Here is a 27,112-nt window from a genome sequence, read left to right as displayed (position 1 = left end):
AACACACACCTTACATTTGTGCAAGATTAATACACACGGTTAATGCTTGATGCGCAATAGCTTGACCAACCCTCACACTGTATGTTCATTTCACCGCACCTGGGTTTGTAAATCGAGAAGGGCCATTTTATACGGAGATCTTTATAGGAAATGGGGAGTCAAAGCATGGTTTCAATACATTTATACCCAAGAGAGCAGAGAGCTGAGAGTTGAGCTTGACAGGGTTTAAGATGGAGAATGGAAAATATTCAAACTCAAGTGGCACTTTACTGCCATCAATCTATGTATTAAACTTTGAAGAAGAGGTTAAGCTATAGAACTTTTAAAGTTCAATCCTTGGCCATGCAGTAAAAACTCTAAAGGTGACTGCACACTTTAACGATAAGCCTCTGATGTGATTCTTAAGAGTCTAAGCAGCAGCTTAAAAAAAACAGAGAACATTTGCAATGCCTACACAAAATGGACACACATTTCATACACTAATATCTGTTCCTAAGAATATGTAAAATTGCCAACTATGCGCAAGAAAAAAAAGATTAAAATAAAAGACCTTTTCAAAAATCAGACAAGGCCTTCTTTCACAGTTTAGAGCTGTGTAAGTAACAAAGTCTTTTGTTTATGCATTGGCATGGCAAACTGTCTTGGAAAATGTATGGTGGCTTTGTGAGGATTTCAGCCATGTATGCATGCAGGCATCAAAGTCCACCCTGGCTTGTGTGTGGGCTTTTCAATCAGTCTTGCAACGCGAGAAAGTTTTTTTACCAAGGTTGGTGATGTGCACGTCAGAAAATACTATGATTCCTGTACTAACCTGAAATCCTTGTTGGTTACAGGATATTTGTCAATGGAAAATGGCTTGACTTTCACTTCCCTGATGGGCCCTTCACCATCTTTGCTATCAGGGGAGTCGGTTCCCATTTTAAATTTTCCTCCTGGCAGATGCACCGTGAGATCATCATTTTCAGAGGCTATAAGAAAAGTTTTGAAATGAACTTATTACACAAGTGCATTTATATATGTACAAACGGAAAACATTTGTATTAGGGCAGTGAAAATGCCACTTAAAACTCTAAATACACACTAGAAAGGGATACTCTAATACTTAAAGTGAAAAACCTGGCAATGAAAAGAAATGTGAAAAAAAGACAATCTTAACTTCACATTTCGTTATGAAAATTTTTGTCCTCAAAAGTACAAAAACATTGAATAACTACCATATATCAGTCCTAAAACAGAGAGGCATGTTGTCATACACAAAATATGCAATAGGAATAAGAAAAACAACGAGAATGAAATATAAGATGGAGAAAAGAAAGAAGAGAAAAAAAGAAAAAAAGGACACCAAAGAACAAAAGAGAAGATTCAATACCATAATCACGGTTTCAGACATTGACAAAAAATGAATACTACAACAAAAGATAAAAATGCGTATTCAAACAAAATAAAAGAAATAAAGTAATATAAACTTTCAAGACTAAAATCCCTAGTGTATCAATATTCAAATGAAATAACCAAATCAAAATCAGTGCAAGTTAATTAAGGGGCCCCATACATGGTTGAAATTAGCTAAATTATAATTCAATTTATAAATAATTTTCTCAAAGTTAGCCACATCAAACATATCTTCAAGCCAAGAATGAAAAGTCGGAATGACAGTGGACCACCAAAAATGTAGAATGGTAATCTCTGCTAAATTAAGGGCGGTGAAAAGTCATTTAAAGGCATGAGCAGACATAGTAGATAATTCTGAAATATCATGTAAAAGTGACAAACTGCGTGAAAGAGATAGTAATACAGGAATGTGTTTTCAAATAATTTTCAATCTGAAACCAAAATGTACAAACGATGGGACTTTCCCACAAAATATGTACAATATCACAGTCTAGACTCCCACATCGCCAACAAAAACAGTCACGGCTCAGTTTAGCTAAGTGCAATTTAGGCTGGGACCAGTGCCAATGATGTAGTATTTTGAAGTAGTTGTAATTAAGGCGAGAGTTCTCAAATCCTTTGGTACAGCTGTCTAGAATAGTATTCTACTCCTCTTCTTCAAAATCTATATTCAGGCATGTGTACCACCATGGTTTTAAAATTCCTGGAAGTTTCAGCAGAGAATGAGGAATCAATCATAATGTTATATATACTAGAGACTGTACCTTTGAAATGGTTTCAACTATGATCATAACATGCAATAGGAGAGTGAGAAGTTATGTCAGGACTTTTTGTCGTACTAAGCAAGGGCTGAGGTAAGTTGAAGAGAACTGTTAAAGTATGATGAAGGCAAATCAAATTCCTGGTGTAAACTGGGAGATTACTTGACAAACGGCAGAAATACATCCGATATTATATGTATTTTAGGTTTAATCCAGAGAGGCCAATTGAGTTCAGATCCCTTATGCAGAATGTCAGCATGATCTCATAGTGGAGCTTCGTAATAGAGACAAAGATGAATGAAAGTAAGCCTATGTGATTTCTACCATGCTAATTGCAAAGAATAATAGGATTACTGGAATTTGTGAACTTCAATCTTTTGTTATAATAAATTGCTATATCAAAATCATATTTAAGGATGGATCCTTCCATCGTAACCCATAACAGTGTATTCCTGTGAGTGGGTAGCATTTAAATAGTTTACCAATCCAATAAAATTCCAAATGTGGAAGACAGAGGCACCCTTTCTCTTATGAGGAATGTAACTTGGAACCGTTTACACGAAGTCTGGCACCACCCCAAACAAAATGGGAAATCATGGAAGTTATTGGTTTAGAGCTAGATCTTGGAATAGAAAGTGGAATCATTCCAAAAACAATTAAAAAGTCGTATTCGTTTTTTGGTCTCGCCTAGCGTTGCTGCACACATGTGCAGCTCGCTCAGCGAGATTTATTGCAGAGGAGTACTTTTAGAAAAGGGCTTTAAACCCCACCCCTCATTTCCATTGGCTGGCATCACCGTTTACACTAAACAGTGGCCTGCCATTGGAAATGAGCTATCTGTGTTGCCTCCCTTTGGCTTTTTGTGCCGGCCCACCTGGACTGGCACGCCTGCATTACGGCTGTTGTGACGAAGTTTCTTATCAGAAGCTTTGTCACGTTGCCTTGCACACGCCAGTCCGGCTCTGTCATTGGGCGCTCTAAAAACACTCTTCCTGTGTTAACAGGCTTGTTTTGGTAGGACTCCCGCATTTTGGGGCGTCTTTCCAACGCGTGCATTGCTTTAACTGCGTGGCTTCCCCCACGCACTCATTAGGCTTTACGTTATGCCAAAGGCAGCCACATGTTTATTTTTCTATCATGGATTCCAGTGGAACGGATTATCGGGTGCATGGGTCCGTCTCCACAGCGGTGCTCCAGGCAGAGCGGATTGTCGGGTGCGTGGGTCCAGCTCCACAGCAGTGCTCCAGGCAGAGGTGCACTGGCGGAGCGGATTGCCAGGTGTGTAGGTCCGGCTCCACAGCGGTGCTCCAGGCAGAGGTGCACTGGCCGTGCGGATTGTCGGGTGCGTGGGTCCGGCTCCACAGTGGTGCTCCAGGCAGAGCGGATTGTCGGGTGCGTGGGTCCGGCTCCACAGCGGTGCTCCAGGCAGAGGTGCACTGGCCGAGCGGGTTGTCTGGTGCCAGGGTCCGGCGCTGCAGCGGTGCTTCAGCAGGCTAGAACCGAACTGCATGTGCAGAGCTCAGATGGTACCCTCCACGATATGTGTGCTTTGGTTTAGGATGAGGTGGTTTAGCAGAGCTGCGCCTCGCACCCCACGCTTCCCTGCTAACTGATGTGGGACACCGAGAGGTGCTCTCGCAGACTGGGAGGTCCCAGTCTTAAGTACAGAGGTGCCATGTTTCACTATTACGTTAATGCGAGCACCCTGACGTAACTGTAGTGTAAAGCGGCGCCCGGGGCTGCGTCTGCTTGGGTTGTGCAAGCGCTGCTTTGGAAGCAGCCCCCCAGGCTATAATACAGAGAATGTTCCCAGTGGGGGGGTCTGGCATCCATCTATCAACCCGGCCGCCGACAGCTGCGTCTGGACCAGGCTCTTGTGAGCTCCATCCTGTCTCTGACAGCTTTGCTGTCAGCTGTGGTAACCTCAGCAAGAAATGTGGTGCACGTGTGGTGAATGACTGCTGCTCTGAGGCACCATTGCCACTTCCCCCTGGGGGTGAGTGCTTGCAATGTTCAACACTCCGTCCATCATCCCCTTTGGTTTTGCTTTGTTCGCCCTAAGTTGGCAGGGTATGCCCAGACGTATGTCCCTTGCTCACTTTGCCACTGGATTCAAGCTAGCCTGGCTGAGGACGGCTGATTAGCCAGAAAACGGTCCCAGGATGCTTGTATCCGGTCCAGGGAAGACATGGCTTGGTAATTCGGGCTGGACTGTTCCCATGAGGCACAGGGTCAGACTGATTCGCATATGGCCATGTCTGAACTGGGGTGGCGGAGTGAGCTAAAGAATGTTGATGGATTAAACCCAGATCAGTTGACGGGGGGGGGGGGGGGTGCTTGCAATGTTCAACACTCCGTCCATCATCCCCTTTGGTTTTACTTCACCCTGGAGGCGCATCAAAAACGTGGGGACCATTCAGAGTCATTAAGCTGCTGCGGGTGCTAACTGCATGGTATCACACTGTACGCCCAGCAGGGCGCCAAGACTTCACATATGCGCCTGGGTGCACCCCAGATCCCAACTTTTGAATGGCCGTGATCACCCATTTCATTTTTTTCCTGCATTTCATTGTTTTTTGTCACATGCGATATATACCAAGGCACTAGACTTCTGCTAAACAAGAAAAATGATATCCTAGTTTACTAACGAGTCGCACACTGGAAAATATTTTTTTTTTAGCACCACGGATCACTAAGGAATGGTAACATGTAATTTGGAAAACTGCCAATGTAAGAGGGTAAATCCCGTTGCTGGGTTGAAGGGTTATTTGCAAAAATGCTGCGGCCTTGGATGTTATGTTTTGTACCCCCTCCTAGTGAAGCGCCAGCTGCACAGGGACACCAAAGCACCGAGCTCGGGGCTATGCTTCAGGTCACCCAGCCCAGGTGTAATCGCCGAACCGCTGCGGAGCTGGGCCCTTCCTTTAACTTCTGGGCTGGCCTCTCGAATGGTGCATGATATAAACCGTGCACATCAGCCGAGCAAGGGCAGGACGCACAAGTCAAGCGGATAATGGGTTCACTTTACAGCAGGAGTTGTGCGAATGCCCTTTTTATTTATACGTAACCTAGAGAAGTGCAATTTTACTTCGCTTCGCACACGAGGTAGTTAAACATCTTTCCCTCCAGTCTCTCACCCGTCTTATTGTGTCACCTGTTTCTCTCCAATCTGCTTCATGTTCTCGCTTCTTCTTCTCTCGTTTTTCCCTCCCTCTGCTTCTGTAACCTAGTCACTACACCCCGCCCCTCTCACACACACAGGCTGGTCTCTAGCTTTCCTCTGTTTCTCACACTCATGTGATGTGACCCCTCTTGCACTCTCGGGCCCTGCAGTTCCCTTCCCTCCCCCTGCCGGTGTTTCTCATAACTTATCACCAGCAATGCTTCTCACCCCTTATCCTCTTGGGTCTCTCCTCCGTTTCTCATGCTCCCTTCTCCACTATCCCATAGATCTTACGCCCCCCCTCTTACTCCATACTGCTCTCTTCAACCCCCTCCTGCACACACACAGTTATGCAGTTTCAACTTTACGCCCTAGGGACCCCTCATCCCTGGATAACCCCAGAACACCCTGCAACCCTAGCCCCTTCTTTTGTTTTTCCGCTTCTTCAGGGGTTCACACCTCTCTCACGTAATTTCCAACCTCACTCCTAACCCCCCGCACCTCCTCAACCCGGATTCTCTGCCCATCTCCACTCTCTTTCTGCCCGCTGTCTCGTTTTCTCTGTCTCCCCCTCCCAGACGGGTCTCTGCAATTCGCCCCCCGTGTTCCCCAACACTCTCCCAATGGTGCTCTGCTGCTCGCCACCCTATCTGGGAGTTGTTCTTGGCAGCGGTGGCCGCAGCTCAATTGCAGAAATACTTTCCTTTATTTAGGAACAGCCAGGGATTGGGAGGGCAGCTTCTAACATCTGGATCCTATTGGCACCCATTTGGACAAAATGTCAAAATGTGTTGCCCTTATATCTATATTTTAAAATCTTTTAACTCTTTAGCTGCCATCGGCTAAGAAAAGGAAGCCAAGAGCTACGTGTCCCGAGCCGTCTTCACGGACACCGCGCTATGCAAAGCAATAGGTGTTGCTTTTGGAATTGTAATTAACAATGCTAAAAGGCATTGCTATTTACAATGCCAATAGCTCCAAAACTCGCAGTTGCGAGACCTATTGCATTGTAAATGCTTGTTATAATATGGATCCTACCCCATCAGGATAAGTTTAAAAGCGTCCATCATTGAAAATCTTTCAGTTTGGTGAATTATAGGTTTAAATTACCCGTTATAATATCCTTATGGCCGCTATTAAGAAAACTTGCTAAATCTTTTAATTTTGAATGCAACCCAAGATTGCGTCTTCAAGCCTCAAAGCTACCATCCATACTGATGAGACAAACACAACTGGCAGTGTAGGCAGTAATATGATGTCTCAGTTAAAAGCAATTAATTTCATGTTTAAGGACCTACTTCAAGCACCTATTTTATGAAGGCAAATGCACCAACTTTCTCAAACCTGGGCTTGAGAGAGACTGCCTGAGAAGAGCATTGTGCACAGAAATTCATCGACTTGAATTGGGGCATTTATGGATGTCATTGTAGATGTCATTCATAGGGTCCAACTAGACAGGGATCTCAATGACAGCAAGCATTGGCAGAGTCAGTATGCCTCTCCTTTGGGACCTACTGGCGTTGCCACTGGTTAAATACTATGGGTGCTAGAAAACATTCTACTGGGGGTCAAAAAGTATAATTTGTGGTGCAGCCAAGGGCTGCATTGGTGTCAGCAGAGAAGGGTCAGGTCGATGTAAGGTAGGTGGAGTGAATGACGTGGAAAGGGAGAGTCATGGAGTTATTTGAGGGTTTCATTCCATACTGCTCTCTAAATTGTGTCTATTCTCTAAAAGGGATACAGATCTGAGAATACTCTGCTATGCTGTATCCGAGTTGCTGTCGCTCTACCAAAAGGCCCCCTCTGGTTGCTGTCACTACCTTTAGCAAGTAAAGTGTGCAAAGAAGTCATTTGGTTATTGAATTTGAATGAAATAGAATATTAAGGCTTCACAATCCCCGTATTCCTTTGGTCTCTCATCTGTAAACATTAGGAAATTAAGAATACTTAGAAACAGGTTCTGCTAAGGTAGCAAGTGCTATTAAAACTCTTTGACAAAGACACCCCCTGTTTTTCGAAAAGTGTTGCTGAAAAAAAGGAGCATATTGGGTGGTTCTTCTAATAGTTGCTTGTAATGTCTATGCACAAACGTCTGTTATTGCTCCGGATTATACTTGTGAAAGGTCCTCTGAATGTGTCCCTGCGCTGTTTTCAGCTGATCCTATTAAAATGTATCATAATGTTTTGCTAAGATCTGAATGACAAACAGCACAGTATATATGCTTCATTGATGAAGACTAATCTTTTTGACCAAGTGCGAGTTAACACTCAGTACTGAAGTGAAAGCTGAGAATTGCTCGCCAGATATTTGAACAAATGCTATTTAAATTACAGTACGCCGCTTCCTTCAAGACCTGTGTAGAAACAGGATAGTCAAAAAGATGCGTACCAGAAAGGCTCATGCAGGAATTGACATTTTGAAATTGCCAGGCGCCAGTGGTGCTGGAATCATTATCAGAGTGGGGTGCTGCCATTAATGTTACATCACTGAAATCAAAGGGATTGTGAAAACCCATGTTGCACACAAAAATCAAGCGTAGACAATGTATACAGCCGAAGAGTGGGAAGGATGTAGTATGTAGCTGGTGGTACATTTTGGAGCACACTGCCACAAATTAGTGCACTGCCATTACAGACACATTTTCCATTGAAATTACCATTACATTTACACAGGCATACAGCGCACAAACGATTGTGTGTGGAAATCGGCATCACCTAGTGTATTGATTTCTTCGGGTGGTATTAAAATCTTTGCTTCCACCACACTTCGTAATTACAAAACAAAATGTGCTTCATTTGTGCTTTTCTAATTCTGGTATATTCTGAAATATGTGTACAGTTTATTTACAGGCATTTCATGTTTGTTGTGTGCTAGAAAAAAAGAAAGTTCTACAGCCTTTTCACACTCCTTGTACCCAGCGAGATTGACACGCAAATCCTTTCACTCTCTGCAGTCAGAGAAAGAAAGGAAACACCAATCTCTCTTTTAAATGACTAAACAGCAATTTGTCAAAAGACAGAGCCTGACATTTGACCTCGGTCTTTGAATGCAAACCAAATGACACAAGATCAAAACTAAAATGGGACTGGCTTATATTGCTTATTTGACTTTTGAACTCCAGCATGCTTTTTTGGGGGGTTCTTCATCACCTCCCATTCCCCTACTTACACCGCTTATGGCATGGGCATGAAAATGAGGAAGAGGATTGTTAAGTGATGCTATTGGTAAAGAGCACTGACCACAAACAAGCTCGTCGGCAAAAAACTGTCCTCTCAAGCATACGAGATTGATGCACTGGTAGTGGCCAAGATTAGTAGAATCAGTCAAGTAGAAAGAAAGGAGGCAGGAAACCTTTTCAAAGACATACGGCACGTTTACTGCTGTGAACTAGCATGCAAGGGAGACAGTTGAAAACACATGTATTCTCATGTTGCCTCACGAAAAAGAAAGAAATAGTTCCGAGAAAGTGAGCACTCGTGGAAGAAAACAAGGAGCTAGTCAGTGAGGTGGTAAACACGTTACACTCCAGGAGGGACAACGACATGGTGAGACGCCTCAAACAAATAAAGGCAGCAAATAGAAAGCAATCAAATGTGAGTTACAAACACAAAGCCAATGGTCAACATGTCCCCAATATGTCTTTGCAACCAGACCGCTGCACAGTATGGTATGCTTCGACATAAAAACTCCCTTCCAGATTCCTCACACTTTGGATATTGGGTAGAAAGGAGTTGCACACCCTAAAACTGGTGGTAAAGACAGACACTATTTATTTGCACAATGACTCAGCTTAGGATGTGTATTTAGTAGTAGTAAATTGAACAATCTTTAACCATACAAAACCAACAAAAAATTGTCAGGCTTCGAGTGAATGAAAATAGAAAACAATCATTAACGAAATGACTAGCAATATGGGAAAGGAAATAAAAATACAAAACTATGGTTACAGCAGGATGAAGTCATTTTGAATTTTTATAAAATTGGTTCAGCTTATATTTACACATATGGGATCTTTTTTTTTTTTTTTTTTTTTGAAAAACCTTTATTGACATTTCAATCATTAACAAGTATGGGCCTACAACCCCCCGGGGCCGGCCGCTAAGCAATCAGAGCAATAAGAGCAAATGTAAACACAGGCGGCACCTCGGAGAGCAGAATCTTCATTCCAATATAGTCCGGCCAGTGAGCCGCGCAGGTAGGACACCAGGAGAAAAAGGGTTTTTCATTTTATAATGAAACAAGACAGTAGGATCAGGTGCCAAACAATTTCCCAACAGCGATAAGGGGCAAGAATAATAGACGTAAGCAATAAGCAGCAATCTATTGGATCAATGGCGCAGACACGGGAAATTCCGGATGGGGAAGAATATCAAAAACAGTTGCGCCTGCAGGCCCCCGTACCTAACGCCCAGAGAACACCCCGGAAACTGTGGCACACGTGAAGAGGCGACGATTCACAACAAAGGAGGTGTACCGCGCTGATCCCAGAAAAGAAAAAACAAGAAGAAGCGGAGAAGAAAAAGGAGGCCATGGAAAAGGAGATAAAGACTAAAGAGTCCCCTCCCCGAACCCCCCACCCTGCACCTCTGCAAATGAGTATGGCCCCCCCCCCCAGCAGTGTGCCTGTCGCCCTGGAACTAGACCCGAAATATAGAAGAAACAGAGAAAAAGGAGTAAGAAAGAACCCCACCAGACGGGGGGTGGAGAAAGTATAATAAACTGGAGGAGGGCCTTCAAAACATACCCCCGGCTTCTCCCTCCCGCACGGTGAAGTCTCCCCACAGCAAACAATAAGCAGCACCAAATCGACCATATCAAAAAAGGGGGATGGGGAGCATTATGCACCAACTATGCTAATAACCATGAGAGTACGCAACCATGAGTCCGCCCGTCTACTAGATGACCACCCCCGAAGGATCAGCCTCATCCTTGACCACTCTTTGCAATTCTGCCCATGCCTACCCCTCGACCCAGCACCATGTCCGATGTTCCAAGGTAAAGGAGTGTCCAAAAACAACCGGGAAGCGACGCTCACAGGTGGGGTGGAAGTCTCTGAGTACCAACACAGTCCGCATCATGGAGGGACGTCTTTCCCAGTGCTGCCCCAGGATCTGCACTGCACACAAGGTCCAGGAAGGCTGAATCAGCCAAAGTAGACAAACGTTGCTGGAATTGTCCCTGGGTCGCCGGAGGCCGTGCACGGGACAAGGCCACCACCGTCCACTCAGGTCCAATACCTCCGGAACAGATCAAACCCTCAGTTAGCCGATCACACGGTAGCATACTGTCCGGAGTGTCCGGCTGTGCACTAATCGCAGGGGTGGCCGCGACATTATCCTCCTGTGTGCAGTGTGGGAAGCCCCTGTGTACCTGTGGACCAGCATGCCGCCACTGTCCCAACGCTGATGCCACACCATCGAGCTTACTCCCCAAGACCCCGGCGCCACGAGCCAAGGAGAAATGAAGGGCACCAAGGGCCTCTAGGAGGTCGCCGTACCCCAGCACAGCTCTCTGCGATCGCTCCGCCACACTCCCAAAAGTCACACACTCCCAATCCTGCTGCGACCCAGTGGACAGGATGGTAGGCTGCATCGCAACAAGATGGCCGCCGGGAAGACCCGACTCGTATTGGGGCCGGGACCCAGGGACAAGCGCCTCGAGGTCCACGTCGCTGAAGACAGGGGTCCGGGGGCAGGCACAAATTCAGCCGTTGCGTGGTCACGGGCAACAGGCGTCCCCGCCACGGACCAGCTCCCGCGAAAATCCGGGAGCAGCCCGCAAGGATCAGGGCGAGCTAGGGGCGGCGTCCGGGCAGCTCACCGTCAAAGGCAGGGGCAAGCACCGAAGAATCTGAGAATTGCACCCCCGGGCATGTCCTCGATCCGCTACGCTTAGCAGTGGGAGCGACTACGGCAAAATGCAGGCCGAGGGCAGCACCGCTCCGGTGGACCGACTCCACCCAGTCACCACAGGCCGCTGTTGTTAAACTGCCACCCGGCCAAGGCGTCCACTCGAGGTCCCGGCTCCGGGGCTGCACGGGCCGCAAAGTTCAACTGCAGATTTCTCCGGCGGTACGGCAGCCAGAAACCTCGGAGTCACACGATCGGTTGCCACTCTCATTCACGAACACGATCTCATAGCGCAGACTGAGGATCTCGTGCAGGATATCCGTGCGGGATACGGAGGTTCACGGAGCTGGGAATCTACGCTGCCGTCCCGGTCGCCATCTTGGCTCCTCCCCACATATGGGATCTTATGTAGTTCCAGGAGAAGACTGTTCCATAGTCTTGGTCTGCAAACCTGAAGAGAGTTGCCTTTCATTCCTTCTCACATAGACCAATGAATCACCAATTTGGCTCAACATAAAAAAACGTAGATGGCTAGCAGGGTTGTGGAACACAGTTAAAGAGGTAAGATACAACGGAGTCTGATGGCGAATATTTAACTCGAGACAAGGAGCCTCGCCACAACAAATTCATCAAAATAAATGTGATCAAAGTTCCTATCAACAATAAATCTTAATTGCACGAATTCTGAATGCCAAAATGCACCATCTGTTTTTAAATACTGAACCCATGCATATAACCAAGCAATATTAAACCCTAAACTTGATGGCAGCTTGAATTTGTGCTTTTTTATGTTATTGTGATAGGGGCGGACAAATCTTGCAGAAAGAATTAAATAACGGCAATGGGCAGTCTCAAACTCATTTTCACCTGTGCTCCAATGAAAGCCAATAAACAATACCATTTTTCAGACCCTATAACCCGTTTTATAGACACTTGACTGATCTGGGCAGCGGAAGGGCGTGGCCCTTATTTTTACTTCCGCCTTTTGAATATCACCTTTTTAGGTCTCGAATTCAGTCTATTGTAAGGGACCTGAGGTTTACGATTTAATATATATAAAGTTGAAAATCCAGGCAAAAGGATGAAAATCGGATTGACAATGCAAAGTCCACGTGCAGCAGGTGAAAATGTAATATAAACAAGGCCATGATGTTTTCAGAGCAGATAGACATTTTAAAAAGGTGATTATTATTACAGCAATACAACCGTTTGAAGACTGCTGAACCTGGTGAGGAAGAACTGATCACATCTTCGCCTCACTTGAACCTGGAGGGAGTTTAAATATCTTCCTTGCACTGTGTCTCTCTCATTGTGGGTTACAAGGTAAAGCACAGCAACACTATGCAACACAATAAGTGGGTCAATGAATAATTCTAAACTGTAACTTTACACAGATGACCCTTCTTCTCAAACGTTTTTATCAGCATTGATAGTTCTGCTCAAATATTTAAATTACATATAATGACACTTTGCCAATTAAAGGGCAAGCTAAGAATATCAGATGAACTGCATTTTACACTTCATAATTCCACCGGACAGCTTATGACTATTCAGGTTTGTAAAGAAAACACTATCCAGCGGAAGTAACATCGAGAAAACATAAGGACAAACCGAATCAAAGGCCACACTGAATTTGGAAATAAAGAAACCATTAGGCCATAGTTTTCGTAAAGCAGGTCTTTTTATTGGTTCAGATTAACTCTTTCTGTTCATACCTGAAAACATCTAAACACCAAATATGTGATAAGTGTAGCAGTGACTTAGGTAAACTATACAATGAGCAGAAAAGCAAGATAGAAAGTTGTCTAGTCTGTTAACAACCACCAGAGGGCAGTATTTAACAATCAATATCAAATTGGTTGCCATCAATCATTATTTGAGTACTCGTTAACGAAACCCATGCAATTTCTCCTTTATACATTACATTGAAAAGGGAGACCAAATATACCACAAGAACAAACGTCATTGATTTTGTAGACCAAACAATTTTTTTTGTTTGACTTACATCGGCGAATTGTGTTCTAAATGTGATGTGGCCGCTGTTAGAAATGGGATTTCTGGTTGGCTAAGGCTTGCGCCAAAGTCAGGCAGAAACCACCACTCTAGTCAGGGCAAGGAAGTTACACGCCAAAGATAACCCCTGCTCACCCCCTTGGTAGCTTGGCACGAGCAGACAGGCTTATCCCTGAGGCGATGTGTAAAGCGTTTCCGCGCGCACCCAGCAACAACACCCAAGGCCCACCACAAAGGAAACTCCACACAAGGTATTCTATAAAAATAACCTTTGTATTATACACAACACATTAGATAAAAACACACACTTTACAATGTGCTAACAGGCACGGGCAGAATTTACAAGGGATTATATATACAGGGGACAGGGCCACATGGACCACTGTCAGGAATTAGCACTTGGTAGAAATAATACTTTCAGGACATAGGATCTAAAATTACTGTCGCACACAATTAGAAGATATAGCGCACAACCAGTACCCACTGGTAACAGGTAAGTACCTCCTACGCAACCCTAACCACCTTAGGAAAATCCCGCGCAGGGAAACATGAACACAGTAGCATAATTACCACTAGTAAAACAATCTCCAATGCATCAACACAGTTTAGGAAGGAAAATATCATGAAGACATTGCGCAGGCGCAAAAGTACATATATGAAAATCACCAGGTGCCCTAGGGGAGGGCGCAACACAGCAGAACTGTCCCCAGGCCAACTGGCCTCTCAGGGGTGTAGAAATGACCAATATCCAAGAATGCCAGGGCGCGACTGCGCAGGCTGCGCAAGCCAGGCGCACAATGTACAGCCTAAACGTTGCAGCTGCCCACTAAGTGCTGGGCAGCTGGGAAAAGGAGCGTGGGCCCCACTGTGCCTTCTCCAACCAATATATAGTACTGGAGCCACCGAGGCTCTACGAGGAGAATGCCCCCTAACGGTGTAGGAGCCTACTAGGCTCTTGAACAAAGAAATGCGCCCCTGGCACGTGGGCTCTCTAATCACACAAAATGCCCCCTAGAGCCTCTCAGGGCTCTATTTAAATATGGCCCCCGACGTTGGAGCCACGGGGCTCTTAACACTAAAATGCCCCCGAGATCGTTGGAGCCTCATGGGCTCAAAAGAGAAATGCCCCCGTTCGTTGGAGCTACCCTGAGCTCTTAGACGAAACTACACTGCCTCCAACGGGGGAGTCCCTCTCAGGGACTCGAGAGATTACTGCCCCCGCACTCCCACCACATGCGCGGAGTCCCCCAGCCCTCTTGTACTTACTGGGCTGCTCTCGGGGGACTCCTGCGTTGCCTCCGCTTCCCGCCGTCGGCTCCACGGGACCGGCAGCACTCCTCTCGCGGCGGGGCAGTCTCGTCCTTCTCTCCTGGGGGAAGCGCGGGGTAGGCTCCCGCCCGCTTCCTCCCACGACGTCCTGGCTTCACCCGGGCACTTCAGCACATCACAGGAGCGCGGGGTAGGCTCCCGTCCGCTTCCTGATTCCAGAACGAGGCTTCCGTCCCGCGGCACGCCCCCAGGGGACGCCTGACTTCCTGTCTGTCCCGGCCCGGGCTGCAGCGGTGATTTTTAGATCGCGGCAACAGTTTCACGTCGCGGGGTGGGCACCCGCGACGTAGGGGAAATAAACGGGGTGGGCACCCGCAACGTAAATGATCAAATAAGCGGGGTGGGCACCCGCCAACGAGTGGCAATGTCCCTGGCAGGGTGGGCACCTGCCAGGAGGCTTTAAAATCCGCAAAGACGGGCCAAACGCCGGGTGGGCACCGGCTTCCCCAAATAAAGCGCTCCTAGCGCTACGGCCAAAGGAAAAGCACTCTGGAAGCGCTGGGGGTACCATAAAAAGCGCTCCTAGCGCTATTTGCAAGATAAAAGCGCTCCCAGGCGCTTAGGGGTGCCAGTAGCCACAAAAGTCCAGCAAAGTCCTTCCCTGCATGCAGCAGGGCAGGGGTGGGGGGCAAGGCTAGGCCCAGAGCCAGCTCACTGGGCCTCCAGGCAGGGAGGTAGTCCAAGTGGCGGTCCTCTGGTCCAGCAGCAGCAGCAGCCCCCCTCAGGTAAGATCCTGGCAGAGAACAGTTTCTGTGGGGACACAGCCCCATTTTTATACAGGAAACCCCTTTGTTCTGGGTTCAGGGTGAGGGGGAAAACCAGTCGCAGCTGGTTGGGGAGCACCCTTGATGTGCTCAGCCCCTCACTCTATTCATTGGCAGGGCTAGGGTCGTCAGTCGCACCGCAGGGGGCGGGGCCAGCATTGTGTGTGGAAAACCCTGTCCTATTCAGGACCCAGGTGTACTCCTCCCACCCATCTAGCTGCTGATCTCCCCATTCACCACTGGGTGACTCATCCTGACTCTGGGGAATCCCTAGCCCGTCACATGACATGACCAGCCAATCACGCGACAGACACACTGCACACAGAAGTGCCCACTTCTAGAAGTGGCACTTCCACACTAGGTACATACACGCCGCACACATCATCGCGCAGCATTCACTCCCACGAGTCCGCACATACCAAACTCGGGCCTGCACACCCCACGCATCAGGAACTACTAGGGACACATACATTCCCCATGCATTCCTATGGAAGGGCAGGCCTATCTCACCACATGCACTCAGAGCACGCACGCACTTTACCCTGGGACACAGGGAAAGTGCGCAGAAACCAAAAAATCACCACACCAAGTCATCAGTAAAAAGCAAAAAAGTTCAGGGGTGAACCTGCCAGAAGGGCCAAGTCCAACAGCCGCTATTTTACTTCAATTCACAGTCATTTTTTGGGTAAAAATAATAATCCAATGAGAAGTACATGGGAACAGACAGCTCTAAGTTTCATTTACATACAAACCCTTAATGCCTTCACTTGTTAAGTGTGTAGTTTACACAAGTGACCAATCAGCAATGTCAACACATTTTACCACCAGGTTTACGGTTTCATTTCCTTACATACACTCATTGGTAAGTGCATAGAGGGTATAAACGCCCTTCCGAGGACACAGCTCTTTTGCACCATAGAATGGCCCCATGCCAGTGGATGGCGGAGGGGTAGGGTCTGTAAACATTTCACACTAGCTTCAGCCCGGTGGATTGCCGCTCACACACTTATGGACTGGGCAGGTGAAAGTTACAGTAGGTTAAGTCTTGTGACAGTCACAACAAAGAAGAAACTTTAGGAGAAATCTGTGGGTGGAGTGGGAGCGGACATCATACCCCAAAATTCAGGACACCCTTAAATTCAAAACACACAAAATATAACTCTGGTAATTCCGCTCGGGGGTGGTTGCCGCGATAATAGGCGCCCTCCCCATCAACAGTTCCAACATTAGTTTGGCAGAGAAGGAATGAAGTATCTGGGACCACTCAATAACGGAGTGCTCGATCGGAGAAAGTTTAAAGGGTTTTATTACAAAATCTCCCAAAATAAATGGTAAACGCCATCAAGGCCCAAAATGCCAAATACATAATCAGCCTCAAGGATGTTCAACCAATAGGAAAACATGCTGCATGTTCTCCCAGCTCCTTGAAACCCTCATGGGTGATGTAGCCACGCTCTACTAATCCTGATTGAGAAATAAGAATTATTCTAAGTCCAATTAAAAAGCAATATCATAAGCATCAGGCACCATCCCTAGCTGTAAGAAGTTCAGGAAAATCTCTAAATTAAACTATTGGAATAACAAAGAAATCCGAGAGGATCTCTAGAGGAACGTGAAAGTCTTCTGGCTTACCCTCAAAATCACCATGTTCGCATAACAAAGGAGAGAAAACTGCAGTTTCATTGTGGCATTATCAAAAGTAGCAAATATTGAGCAAATAAAAGTATAACACGTCACATCATAATTGCATAACACTATCCCACTTTTAAGAAAGCATCGAGCATTTTTCTACAGGATGCGGTCATAGAAGCTCAACTAATACGAGACACTTCTAAGCAATAGGCTACATATCAGTGGAAGAACACTAACCATAGCAGTGGAAGAACCTTCAGAATCTTCTTCTTAAACATCCCATTGTTTCCTCAAGGGATGAGCTGATTTTCTCCTTTAAGGACCGCCATAAAGATGACACTAGAGCACCATAGATAGACCAATTGTGCCCTTATATACCAATACTGTATTCAACAACATGGTGGGAAACTTATATCACACCCTGGTTCTAGGTGAGCACCTCTGACATGTGGCGAATAGACTAACAATTATAACATCTCTAACCCTCCACCACACCCCAATGTGACTTGCCTTCATTTGTTCTGCTCATTGATACTACTAGGCTTGCTGTGGTTTTAGCATCTTTTGCTTCCGCCACTAATTTGCCATGGCTTAGAATTTTCAGAGCATTCACTTTATTGAACTGATGTCATTCACCGGTGACAAACTGATGTCACTAATCTCACATTTCCCTTTGTCAATGTGTCTTTACTGCTGTGTCCTAAGACAATGTGCCAATGATTAAGCTATGTTGATATGACGGGATGTCTGAATTTGAAGGCAAAAAAGAAAAATCTCGTAAAACTTGTTTATAAACAAATGCGCATGTTCCTTCACTTTAGGCCGTACTCGCCCGATTTTTTTTGTTGTTCTTATTTTATGTCCATCTGACCATAACTCTCGACCAACAGACATTTTCCTTTTAAAGTGTGCACTGCATCTGCATATCACTTAGTAGATAAATCAGTGTGGTTGCACACACAGAGCATTTGTACCTTATGTGGTTTCAAAGGCGATGTTTGATGCCCTGATAGGACTATGCTAACAATCACTTACCGAGGTCTGCAATAGTACTACTATTATGTCTCCCCATCAACTATCTAACTTTTCCAAACCCAAAACAACCACAATACCACACAACCAATACAACACTTAAATAACCACAAGCAAAATAACCTACAGACACAGGGCCTGATTCACGAAGGTACTTGTGTGTAGTAAAGTTACAAACACGGTCTCTGAACTTGTAACTTTACTACACGTACGTGTCTTTGTGAGGCCACAATGTCACTTGACAGAAGGGAAATAAACATCAAGGAAAAGTGCGAACATAGGACCACAAGGTCCCCTAATCATACCTTCCCACAACAATACCCCACACAAGAGAGATGTTACAACATCATGGACAAAAATTGAGTTAATATATTAGACCTACTCTCAGAAACACCGGACCTCACCTTCATTACAGAAACCTAGCTCAGCAAACATTCTGCACCCACATGCCATGAAGACATCCCTTCCGATTTTCACACTGTAGACAAAAATCAAATTGGCAAAATTGGTAGAGGCCTCGCCAGGGCCAGCTTTAAGGTGGTGTGACTGGTACAGCTGCACAAGGCGCTGACCTCCGGGGGCGCTGTGCTTAGAAATCACTTATGGGTTTAAAAGTACCTGCTGCAGAGTTACTAGTGTGTCCAGCAGGTTTCAGATAATAAAAATGTTAAGATAATTCTGGTGAACAAGGTCTCTGCCGGAGAGAGATCGGAGTTTAGTCTAGGCAGTTTTGGCTTCTCAAAGAAGTGCAGAAGGTTAACATGCCTGCTGTAAAGAATGTGTACTACAGAACTCACAGAACTGTATTTCATATGGATAGCTCAGTGGGTTTTTCAGAGAGATCCTTTTGTTACTTGTAGTTCATAAGTTACATACCTAATATAGCACAGTGACCTATGAATTGTCAAAGAGATGCATACAAAACTGCATGATATAAGTTAGAATGTTATGTTTTTTCCACAGTCTTTCATTTCCTAATGTTGGTAAAAAAAAAAAAAAGAGTTTATTAGTAAAGCCAACCCCAACCACTATGGTACATTTTAAATCCAGAGTTAAAATATACTGCCAACTAGTGTGGCTGACATGTGATTCCTACACCTTGTAATCCTCATTGTCTTATGTAACATTTCCTATAGACTGATTTACACATGTATAATTCATTGTCTCTGTATAGTGTGTGTGCGATGTAAAGTGATCTGACACTTTACAAGGGTGTGAGTGAGTAGTGCTATGAAAAAAATTAAATGCATGTGAGAGAAGGGCTATGGAGAGATGAGGGGCAGGTGGTAGCAAGGGAATCCATGAAGGAGGTCATGAGGGGGCGCCAAAAAAAAAAAAAAAAAAAAAGATTGTGGCACCAGGCGCCACCAGCATTAAAGCCAGTTCTGGGCCTAGCCGTCATCCATAAAAAACACAGCAAAAAAAAAAACCCACATGAAAATCTCAGCTTGTACGGTTGTGAATGTATGACAAGAGGTCATCCCACTCCAACTATTACCTATTCCTTCTTCCTATGCAATGTCCACTTTAAAGATGCTGTACTTGATACAAAAGCCAATACCCATCTGGACCTCCCAAACCTATACATTCTAAGAGACCTGTACAAATGGTATGAAAGGAAGAATCTAACCACAACAGCTAACCAACCTTGAAGCCTTCAAACTGCAATAAATCGTTTTGGCACAACTCACTGCCCAGGACTTATGTATGATGTCGTATTTGCACCATCAGGACAAGCCACAGTTAGACAACTACCCTGTAAGCTGGAGCGACTACATCATCATCAATCTCAAGATTCACACACCTATCAATGACACTGCGAACACAACAACAACAACTCATACAGACAATAGAAAAAAAACAGACATCTAGCAACTCATCACCCACCTTGAAAAAACCCCAACAAGCATGTGGCCGACAGACACATACACTTTCTACAAGAGAATCTCCACTACACTGGGCAAATAGATACCAACGAAAAACCGCATCCTGAATTGACAACAAAAAACACCACATGGGTTAATGACAAAATCAATTGGAGACGCACTACGCACTAGACGCAGCGTACCTGTGAGGAGGCGGAGGCTCATGCTGCAGATGCGGACTCAAACGCGAAAAACTGAGCCGTAAGGAACCGCCGCAGGTTGTGAGCCGATCCGCCGAGATTGCCGCCAGTTACTGGGTTACTGGGTCTGCCGGTCCTGGGTGCCTGGTTGCCCGAGGCGTGAGGCCAACGCGGGAGCCGAGCTGGCACCTTGAGCAAGTGAGCAGTTGGCAAGGTGAGGGGGAGTGGCAGCAGAGCAAGTGGAGTGTTGCATAAGAGGAGCATAAGAGGAGCGGAGTAGTGAGCAATTCAGGCATTTGCCCCCTGCTCCTGCCCCTACCTCGCCTCTACCCCCCTAGCGATGCCATTACAGGTTGCTTTTTTAAAGGACTGTGCTGAGACTTTGCAAGTGCACCTAGAGCTTAGCTTAGAAGCCTAGAGGAAGGCCTGCTCTGAAGAGCAAAGAGAGCAGAGAGCACTCTCTCTTTTCCTTCACCATTTGTCCTTCAACCATACCTTCATCTCCTGTGTATGAGGGCCCCGGAGACCGCTTGAGCGCCTAAGCCTAGTGGACTATTAACATTAACATTCATACTCACAGAGACGGAGTCTGAGACCACAGGCGGCATAATATTGGAAGTTTCAAAGGTGGAACGGGCCTGGGCTGTATTTGTGTCACTGGTGCAAAGGCTCTAGTCACTGGATGCTTTTCCATCTTATGCACCTTATATTTATTTCGCATTAATTGTGACCAGGCAGATAAAGTCAGTAGCAGTAACAGCAGTGGTAAGTAGCAGTTAGCACTGTACGGACTCTTGTGGTCTTTGTGGAGACCCCTGGAGCTACCATTCAAAATAAAATTTGTTTGCACGCAGGTTATCGCAGTGCACTCTGACTTTGGTCTCCTGTCCAGTGATTTTGGTGATTCTGGACTCTGTAAACTGTTTTATCTGTTATTCATATTTACTTCTGGTGTGATGCTCTATTCTCTTGTCCCTTTGTCCCTCCGTCCTTTGTCTTTGGACCCTTTATTTTATCTGGCTCCAGTTGGTGCAGTGTTAAATGGTAGCGGCAGTTTCAGTCGATAACCCTTCAAGTATTGCCCGGCGGTAATCGCCTCTCATACCATTCGATAATTTACCAATGAAAGAGGCAGGCGCCGGAGACTGGAAGGCAGGAAACAAAGTTTTTATTCCGTCGGAGCAGAACACATCAGATCAGACAGCAAGGTATCGTCACGAGGTGCTCTAACTGCATCTCTGAGGCCTGGCCTCTTATACACAGGTTTATGACTTTATTGCAGAGTTATCATACCTGGCACATTCTTGAGATTGTCTTGGAACATGAAAGAACATCCTCGGAATCCCCACTTCGAGCTCGTTCCCACACATATCTACAGTGTAAGTCCCCACCCCATCCACAGTAGGAGATGGCTATCACACAGCTGGACATTCCGCCAATTCCCGGGGGTGTGTGCGACCGGCCGGGTCTCAGGGGGTAGGGGCTTTGATCTACTGTAATCCCTTTGATGTGGGGTGTTTCCCTTACAGTAGGGGTAATAAACTGCATCCGCAGGGCTAGGTGATGGCCTGGGATCGGTTCGGACAATGGGGCGCAGAGGAAGGGGGTTATCAAAGGGATGCATGACCATGTATGGGATGTCGGTCAGGCGTGGGATGTGGTTCCATGGCAGGGTCGCGCAGAAGGAGAGGGTTTATGGCCCGTGTATGAGAGCGGGGGTGGCCGGCGCGCAGGGGGATGCTTGCAGCGCCAGGGGGACGCGCTGGCGATCGGCAATGAGCAGGGAGAGACCAGGGTGCCTAAAATGGCTGCCGTGCGCTTTCCTGTGTGTCGCGCTGGGGAGAGACAAGATGGCGCAGATAATGTTCAGTTTGCAAGCTAAATTTCCACAGTCCTCCCTTTTAACATGTCTCGCCAGCTTGTCTAGTTTGGATCTATCCCCATAATACTACGAACTTCCATCTCATACAGAGCTTTCATTCGTTCCGCTTCAAAGTTCAAAGTCTTAGGGCAGATGCAGTTCATAAAAAGCGAGCATAAAGGTGGCAGACACTGAATCCCCAAGCAGCATCCACATAGTATCACAATTGGTATTAGGATAAATGAGAACAGCCTCCATCCCCAACTTCTAATAGTGTCCCAAAACCAACTCCCCAGTGACCATTCTTCTTGCTCCTGATGAACCTCTGCGGAAAGTCTGTGGAGGTGTTCAATTGCTTTGTAGACTGAGGGTGAGTTATCCGGTACGTAGGTACAACAGCTGGACCCAATGATGCGGCATGCTCCTCCACGATCAGCCAGAACCACATCTAGAACGAGGCGGGTCTGAAGAGCCACTAGGCGGACGGCCTGGAGCTCGGCGGTGTTGTTGGCGAGGGCGCCAGCCGTAATGTTAATCGCCGTTTCGACTGCCTGGGTTAAGTGGCGGATGGCACGGCTGTTTGCCATTGGACCCCAGAGTGGAACGAGACCTTTTACTGCGTCCATGAACTGTGCTCCGGTGGAGTCGGCTTGCACAATGTCTTTGGCACGTTTCTGTCGGTGATGGTTTGCTGGAGCCACATATGTCGGAGGGAGGACAAAGGCGATGTAGCAGGTGCCTCCCCAACCTTTCGGAAGCCAGGTGTAGGCCTTAGTACCACAGTCGAAGTACATGTTCGGGGAGGCAACAAAGGAGGGTGGATCAACTGAGTCCAATGTTCGGGTGATGAGGCAGGAGCTGTGGCCCACCAGCTGCGCCCCCAGGCCTTCGAGGCACACAAATCCAGTGATGTTGATGACGGATAGGGCCACTGTTAGGGTGGCGGCCGTCCGTTTCCGGAGGTAAGAGAAGGTGGGTCTGGCTGGGTTGTTGAACACTTGCATTTCAACTCGTTCTTTGGCAGGGATGTCCATGTGAAAGGAAGTGTTTGATCTCAGAGGACAGAAGGGGGCAGAAGTTCTTCCAGTTTTGTTCAGCCAGAACCCATGGTAGAAGTGTGACATGGTTCTGCCGGAAGTGGCATTGTCCTTGTAGCTTTCTTGCAGGAGGATTAGCCAGGCGAGGCAGGAACCATGGACAGAAAAAGGTGAAGGGATGAAAGGGATAGAGTGTCCAGTAGCATGTGGTAGCAATCCATAGATCCAGCAATTAGTGGCGTTGGCGGCAAGATTGTGTTGGTGGAGCAGCTGTACAAAAGAGTTATTCCAGAACTCCTTACGCCTTTTCGGACTTGGGGTGAAAGTGAGATCAGATGGTGTTCTTTCATGGTGGTAGGTTGAACGGTGGTCAGCAATGTCTTATGAGCGGGTGTGCTCTCCTCCATGATCCAGAAGGGGACCATGAGGAGAAGGCAAAAGAGAAGGGTAATGAAAAGTGTAATAGTCTTTGAGCTGTGCATTCTGTCAGTCTTTGGGTTTTTGTAGTGGATCTTCGGACGTCCGGTTGCTTCCATCATCTTCATGTCGGGCTCGGTAGCGGGCAGAACCACAGACTTTGTTTAGTTTCTCTCCTGGTGGCCTTTGAGGTGACTAGGCTACCGCTCTGAGATTTTCCACTTAGTTTGTGGTCTGCTTAGCCGAAGTTCTCTCCTTTCGTCGCAAGTTATACCCTTCCTTGGATGGCACGGTGGGATCGGGATATTTCACTAGCTCAAGTGTTTCCGTATCCGGGCGGCGGTTCAGGGATGGTCGGTCTCTGTCCAGAAGTTTTTCTTGGGCGGTGATGTTGTCCGTGGTCGTCAGGGTCGGTGATACCTTCTTGCAGTGGTGTGCATGCAGCCAATTGCGTTTCCCCTCCACTCGAAGAGCTGTTCGGGTGGTGATTAGGACTTGCAGGGGGCCCGTCCACCGGGGCTCCAGACTCTTGGTGCGCTGGTGCGCTGGAAGTTACGCACTAAGACAAAGTCGCCGGGTTGGATGTCGTGCCCGGGGCCCCTGGAAACATCGGGAATGGCTTGCAGCACCTGCTGATGGATAACAGACAACGTTTTAGTTCGGTTATACAAATAGTCAGACATGAGGACGTCCGGGACGTCGTGGATGGATGTTGGTTTTGGTGCAGTCCAAAGGTTCATGGGCCGCCCAAAAACGACCTCGTAGGGGGTTAAGTGGTGTTTAGTGGGGGTGGAACGCATTGATAGCAATGCTAGCGGGAGAGCGTCTGGCCATTTTAGTCCTGTGGTGGCAACTATTTTTGCTATCTTGAGCTTCAATGTGGCATTATGTCGCTCAACCAAGCCTGCAGATTGGGGATGGAAGACCGCGTGGAATTTCTGTTTCACACCCAGCCCCTTTAAGATGAGTTGGATAACCTCGGCTACAAAGTGGGGGCCATTATCGCTCCACAAAATTCGACAAAGGCCGTATCGGGGGAAGAATTCTTTCAGTAGTACTTTTGCGGTAGTCATAGCGGTGTTGTCGTGGGTTGGGTAGGCCTCCACCCACTTGCTGAAGGCACACACAACGACAAGTACGTACTTAAAACCTTGGCACCTTTCTAACTGGACATAGTCCATTTGTAGGACTTCAAAGGGGTGATTGGGAACCCCAAACCCTCCCCGGGGTACAGCAGTTCCTTTCCCAGGGTTGTGTTGGAGGCATACCAGGCATTGTTGGACCAGACGTTTGGCTGAGTCTGGGATTTTGTCGTTGTGCCAGACTTTGGAGATGAGTTCGATCATGGGGGCAGACCCTATGTGTGCGGGGGAGTGTGCCATGGTCAGAATGGGGATCAAGTATGAGTCGGGTAGCAACCATTTGTTCGAGTCTTTAGTTCGCCAGCAACCGTCATCGTCCTTCAATCCCACCCGGGCCCATTCAGTTAATTCGTGTGGTGTGCTGGCTAGTTGGATATCCCTAATCGTTTCCCTAGCATCCTTCCATTTCTCAGTTTGTGACCTGGTCACGTACATACGGGTCATGGACCTATTCTCGGCTGTGGTTCGGGCAGTAATGTCAGCTAGTGCATTTCCCTGTCCTATAATGTCTGTCACCTTCTTGTGCGCCTGGCATTTGATCACGGCCAGCCGTGTGGGGAGGAGGACTGCTTCGGTCAGGGCAGAGACTAGATCTCCATGCAGGATGGGTGTGCCGTGGGAAGTCAAGAATCCCCTCTCTTTCCATAAGAGCCCAAAGTGGTGAACTACCCCGAAGGCGTACTGACTGTCTGTGTAAATGTTTGCGGTTGTCCCTGCTGCCAGGATGCATGCTCGTGTGAGAGCAATTAGTTCCGCCGCCTGTGCGGATCGCTGTGTGATGCGGGCTGTCTCAACAACTGTTCGGGCTGTGGTGACTGCATAGGCAGCTGAGGTGGTGCCATCGGGGAGCTTGATACATGAGCCATCCACCCACAGTTCTCCGTCAGGGTCCGGGAAGGCAGTATCCCGGAGGTCAACCCTACTCTTGGTCTGTTCGTCGGTGAGGGTCACGCAGTCATGTATAGGGGACGCATTGGGGTCAGCGTCAGGGAGAGGTAGTAGAGTTGCTGGATTCAGAGTGGTGCATCGCTTCAATGTGATGTGGGGTGCAAGCAGAGTTAGTTCGTAACCAGTCAGTCGTGCGCTAGTCAGGTGTTGGGTCTTGGTTTGGTTCAGGAGGGTGTCAACCGCATGTGGTACCAATACTGTGAGAGGGTTCAAGAGCACGATCCCCTCACTTTGCCGGATAGAGACAGCAGCGGCGGCTACTGCTCGAAGGCAGGCGGGCAAAGCTCTGGCTACAGGGTCAAGAGTGGCAGAGAAGTAGGCACAAGGGCGTTGTTTAGGGCCTATGGACTGGGTTAGAACAGACAACGCACATCCCTCCCTTTCGTGGGTGTAGAGGGAGAAAGGTTTAGTGTAGTCTGGGGTTCCTAGGACTGGGGCCGAGCAGAGGGCGTCTCGTAATTCTTTGAAGGAGGATTGGCATTCGGGTGTCCAGGGGAGGGGGAAGGGGACATCTTTAGCCAGCAGGGAAAGCAGAGGTTTTACGATAAGACTGAAGTTTGGCAACCATTGGTGACAAAAGGAGGTGAGGCCTACTAGGGACCTCACTTGCTTCTGAGTTTTGGGAACAGGGGTTTCTAGGATGGTCTGAATTCGGTCAGGGGTAAGTTTTCTCCCGTCTTTGGATAGTAGGTGGCCTAGATATGTTACTTGGGGTTGGCAGAATTGTAATTTCTTCCTGGAGACCTTGTGACCGTTCTCCGCAAGGAAGTGGAGGAGGTGAATGGTGGCTGTGACGGCAAGTGGAGTGGTGTCGGCCGCCAAAAGAATGTCGTACTGTATTAGCACCACTCCATCGGGTAGTTGGACTGCATCTAGTTGCCTCTTGAGGGCTTGGCTATAAATGCTGGGACTCTCAGTGTAGCCTTGGGGTGCCCTACAGAATCTGTACGAACGGGCTTTTAAGGTGAAGCCGAACAGGTAGCGGCTGTCTGGGTGGATGGGGATGGAAAAGAATGCGTTCTTGAGATCAATAACGGTAAAAGTGGTGGCAGTGGACGGAATCAGGGTGAGGATGGTGGTGATGTCTGAGACCACGGGGTACTGAGGTATGACTACTTTGTTAACTTCTCGTAAGTCAACGATAAAGCGGTATGCTTTCTCATCTCCCTCGCCTTGCTTTTTTACAATGGGTAGGATAGGGCTGTTGCAAACATTACTGACTACTTCTTCTACCACTCCTGCATCGACTAGGGACTTGATGATTTCCACCAATGCCTTCTCGCCTTCGGGCGATATCCGATACTGTGGGAGCTTTGGGAGGACTGCGTCCGGTCGGACGGTTATGTGTACTGGGTCGATCACCATGCGCCCTACATCTGAGTCGGTTTTAGCCCATAGATGTGAAGGTAACGTGTCGAGTAGGGACAGGTCAGCATCGGTTATAGAGAGCATACGCCGTGTGTGACAAGGTCTGAATGGATCTGGGTTATCGTGCAGGATGACTCGAACTCCGTCTGGGGAGCATCTGATGGTAGCCCGAAAATGTTTTAGCAAATCAAGTCCCATAATAGCATCGGGGGTGTTGGAGGAGAGTAGAAAGGTCGTGTCAGTGGCGTTATCTTCTAAGTCAAAGGAGATTGGTGCTGATAAGGGGTTAGTGGAGGGCGTTCCATCGAAGCCTATTGAGGTTACATGTGAGCCAGACA

General features: G+C 47.2%; 1 protein-coding gene across 2 annotated transcripts in view; it reads right to left on the bottom strand.

The window, feature by feature from the left end:
* SUMF2 (sulfatase modifying factor 2) overlaps positions 1–27,112 on the bottom strand; it is a 257,671-nt gene that overhangs the window by 162,416 nt on the left and 68,143 nt on the right. For both annotated transcript variants that reach the window (XM_085649834.1, XM_085649835.1), the window contains one exon: positions 812–968. In XM_085649834.1, the coding sequence (XP_085505960.1) occupies positions 812–968 (157 nt within the window). The remainder of the gene's footprint in view (positions 1–811; positions 969–27,112) is intronic.

Source organism: Triturus cristatus, chromosome 3_2 (genome assembly GCF_964204655.1).
Source record: "Triturus cristatus chromosome 3_2, aTriCri1.1, whole genome shotgun sequence".
NCBI classification, from domain to species: Eukaryota; Metazoa; Chordata; class Amphibia; order Caudata; family Salamandridae; genus Triturus; species Triturus cristatus.
This window is presented reverse-complemented; position numbering and strand designations above follow the sequence as displayed.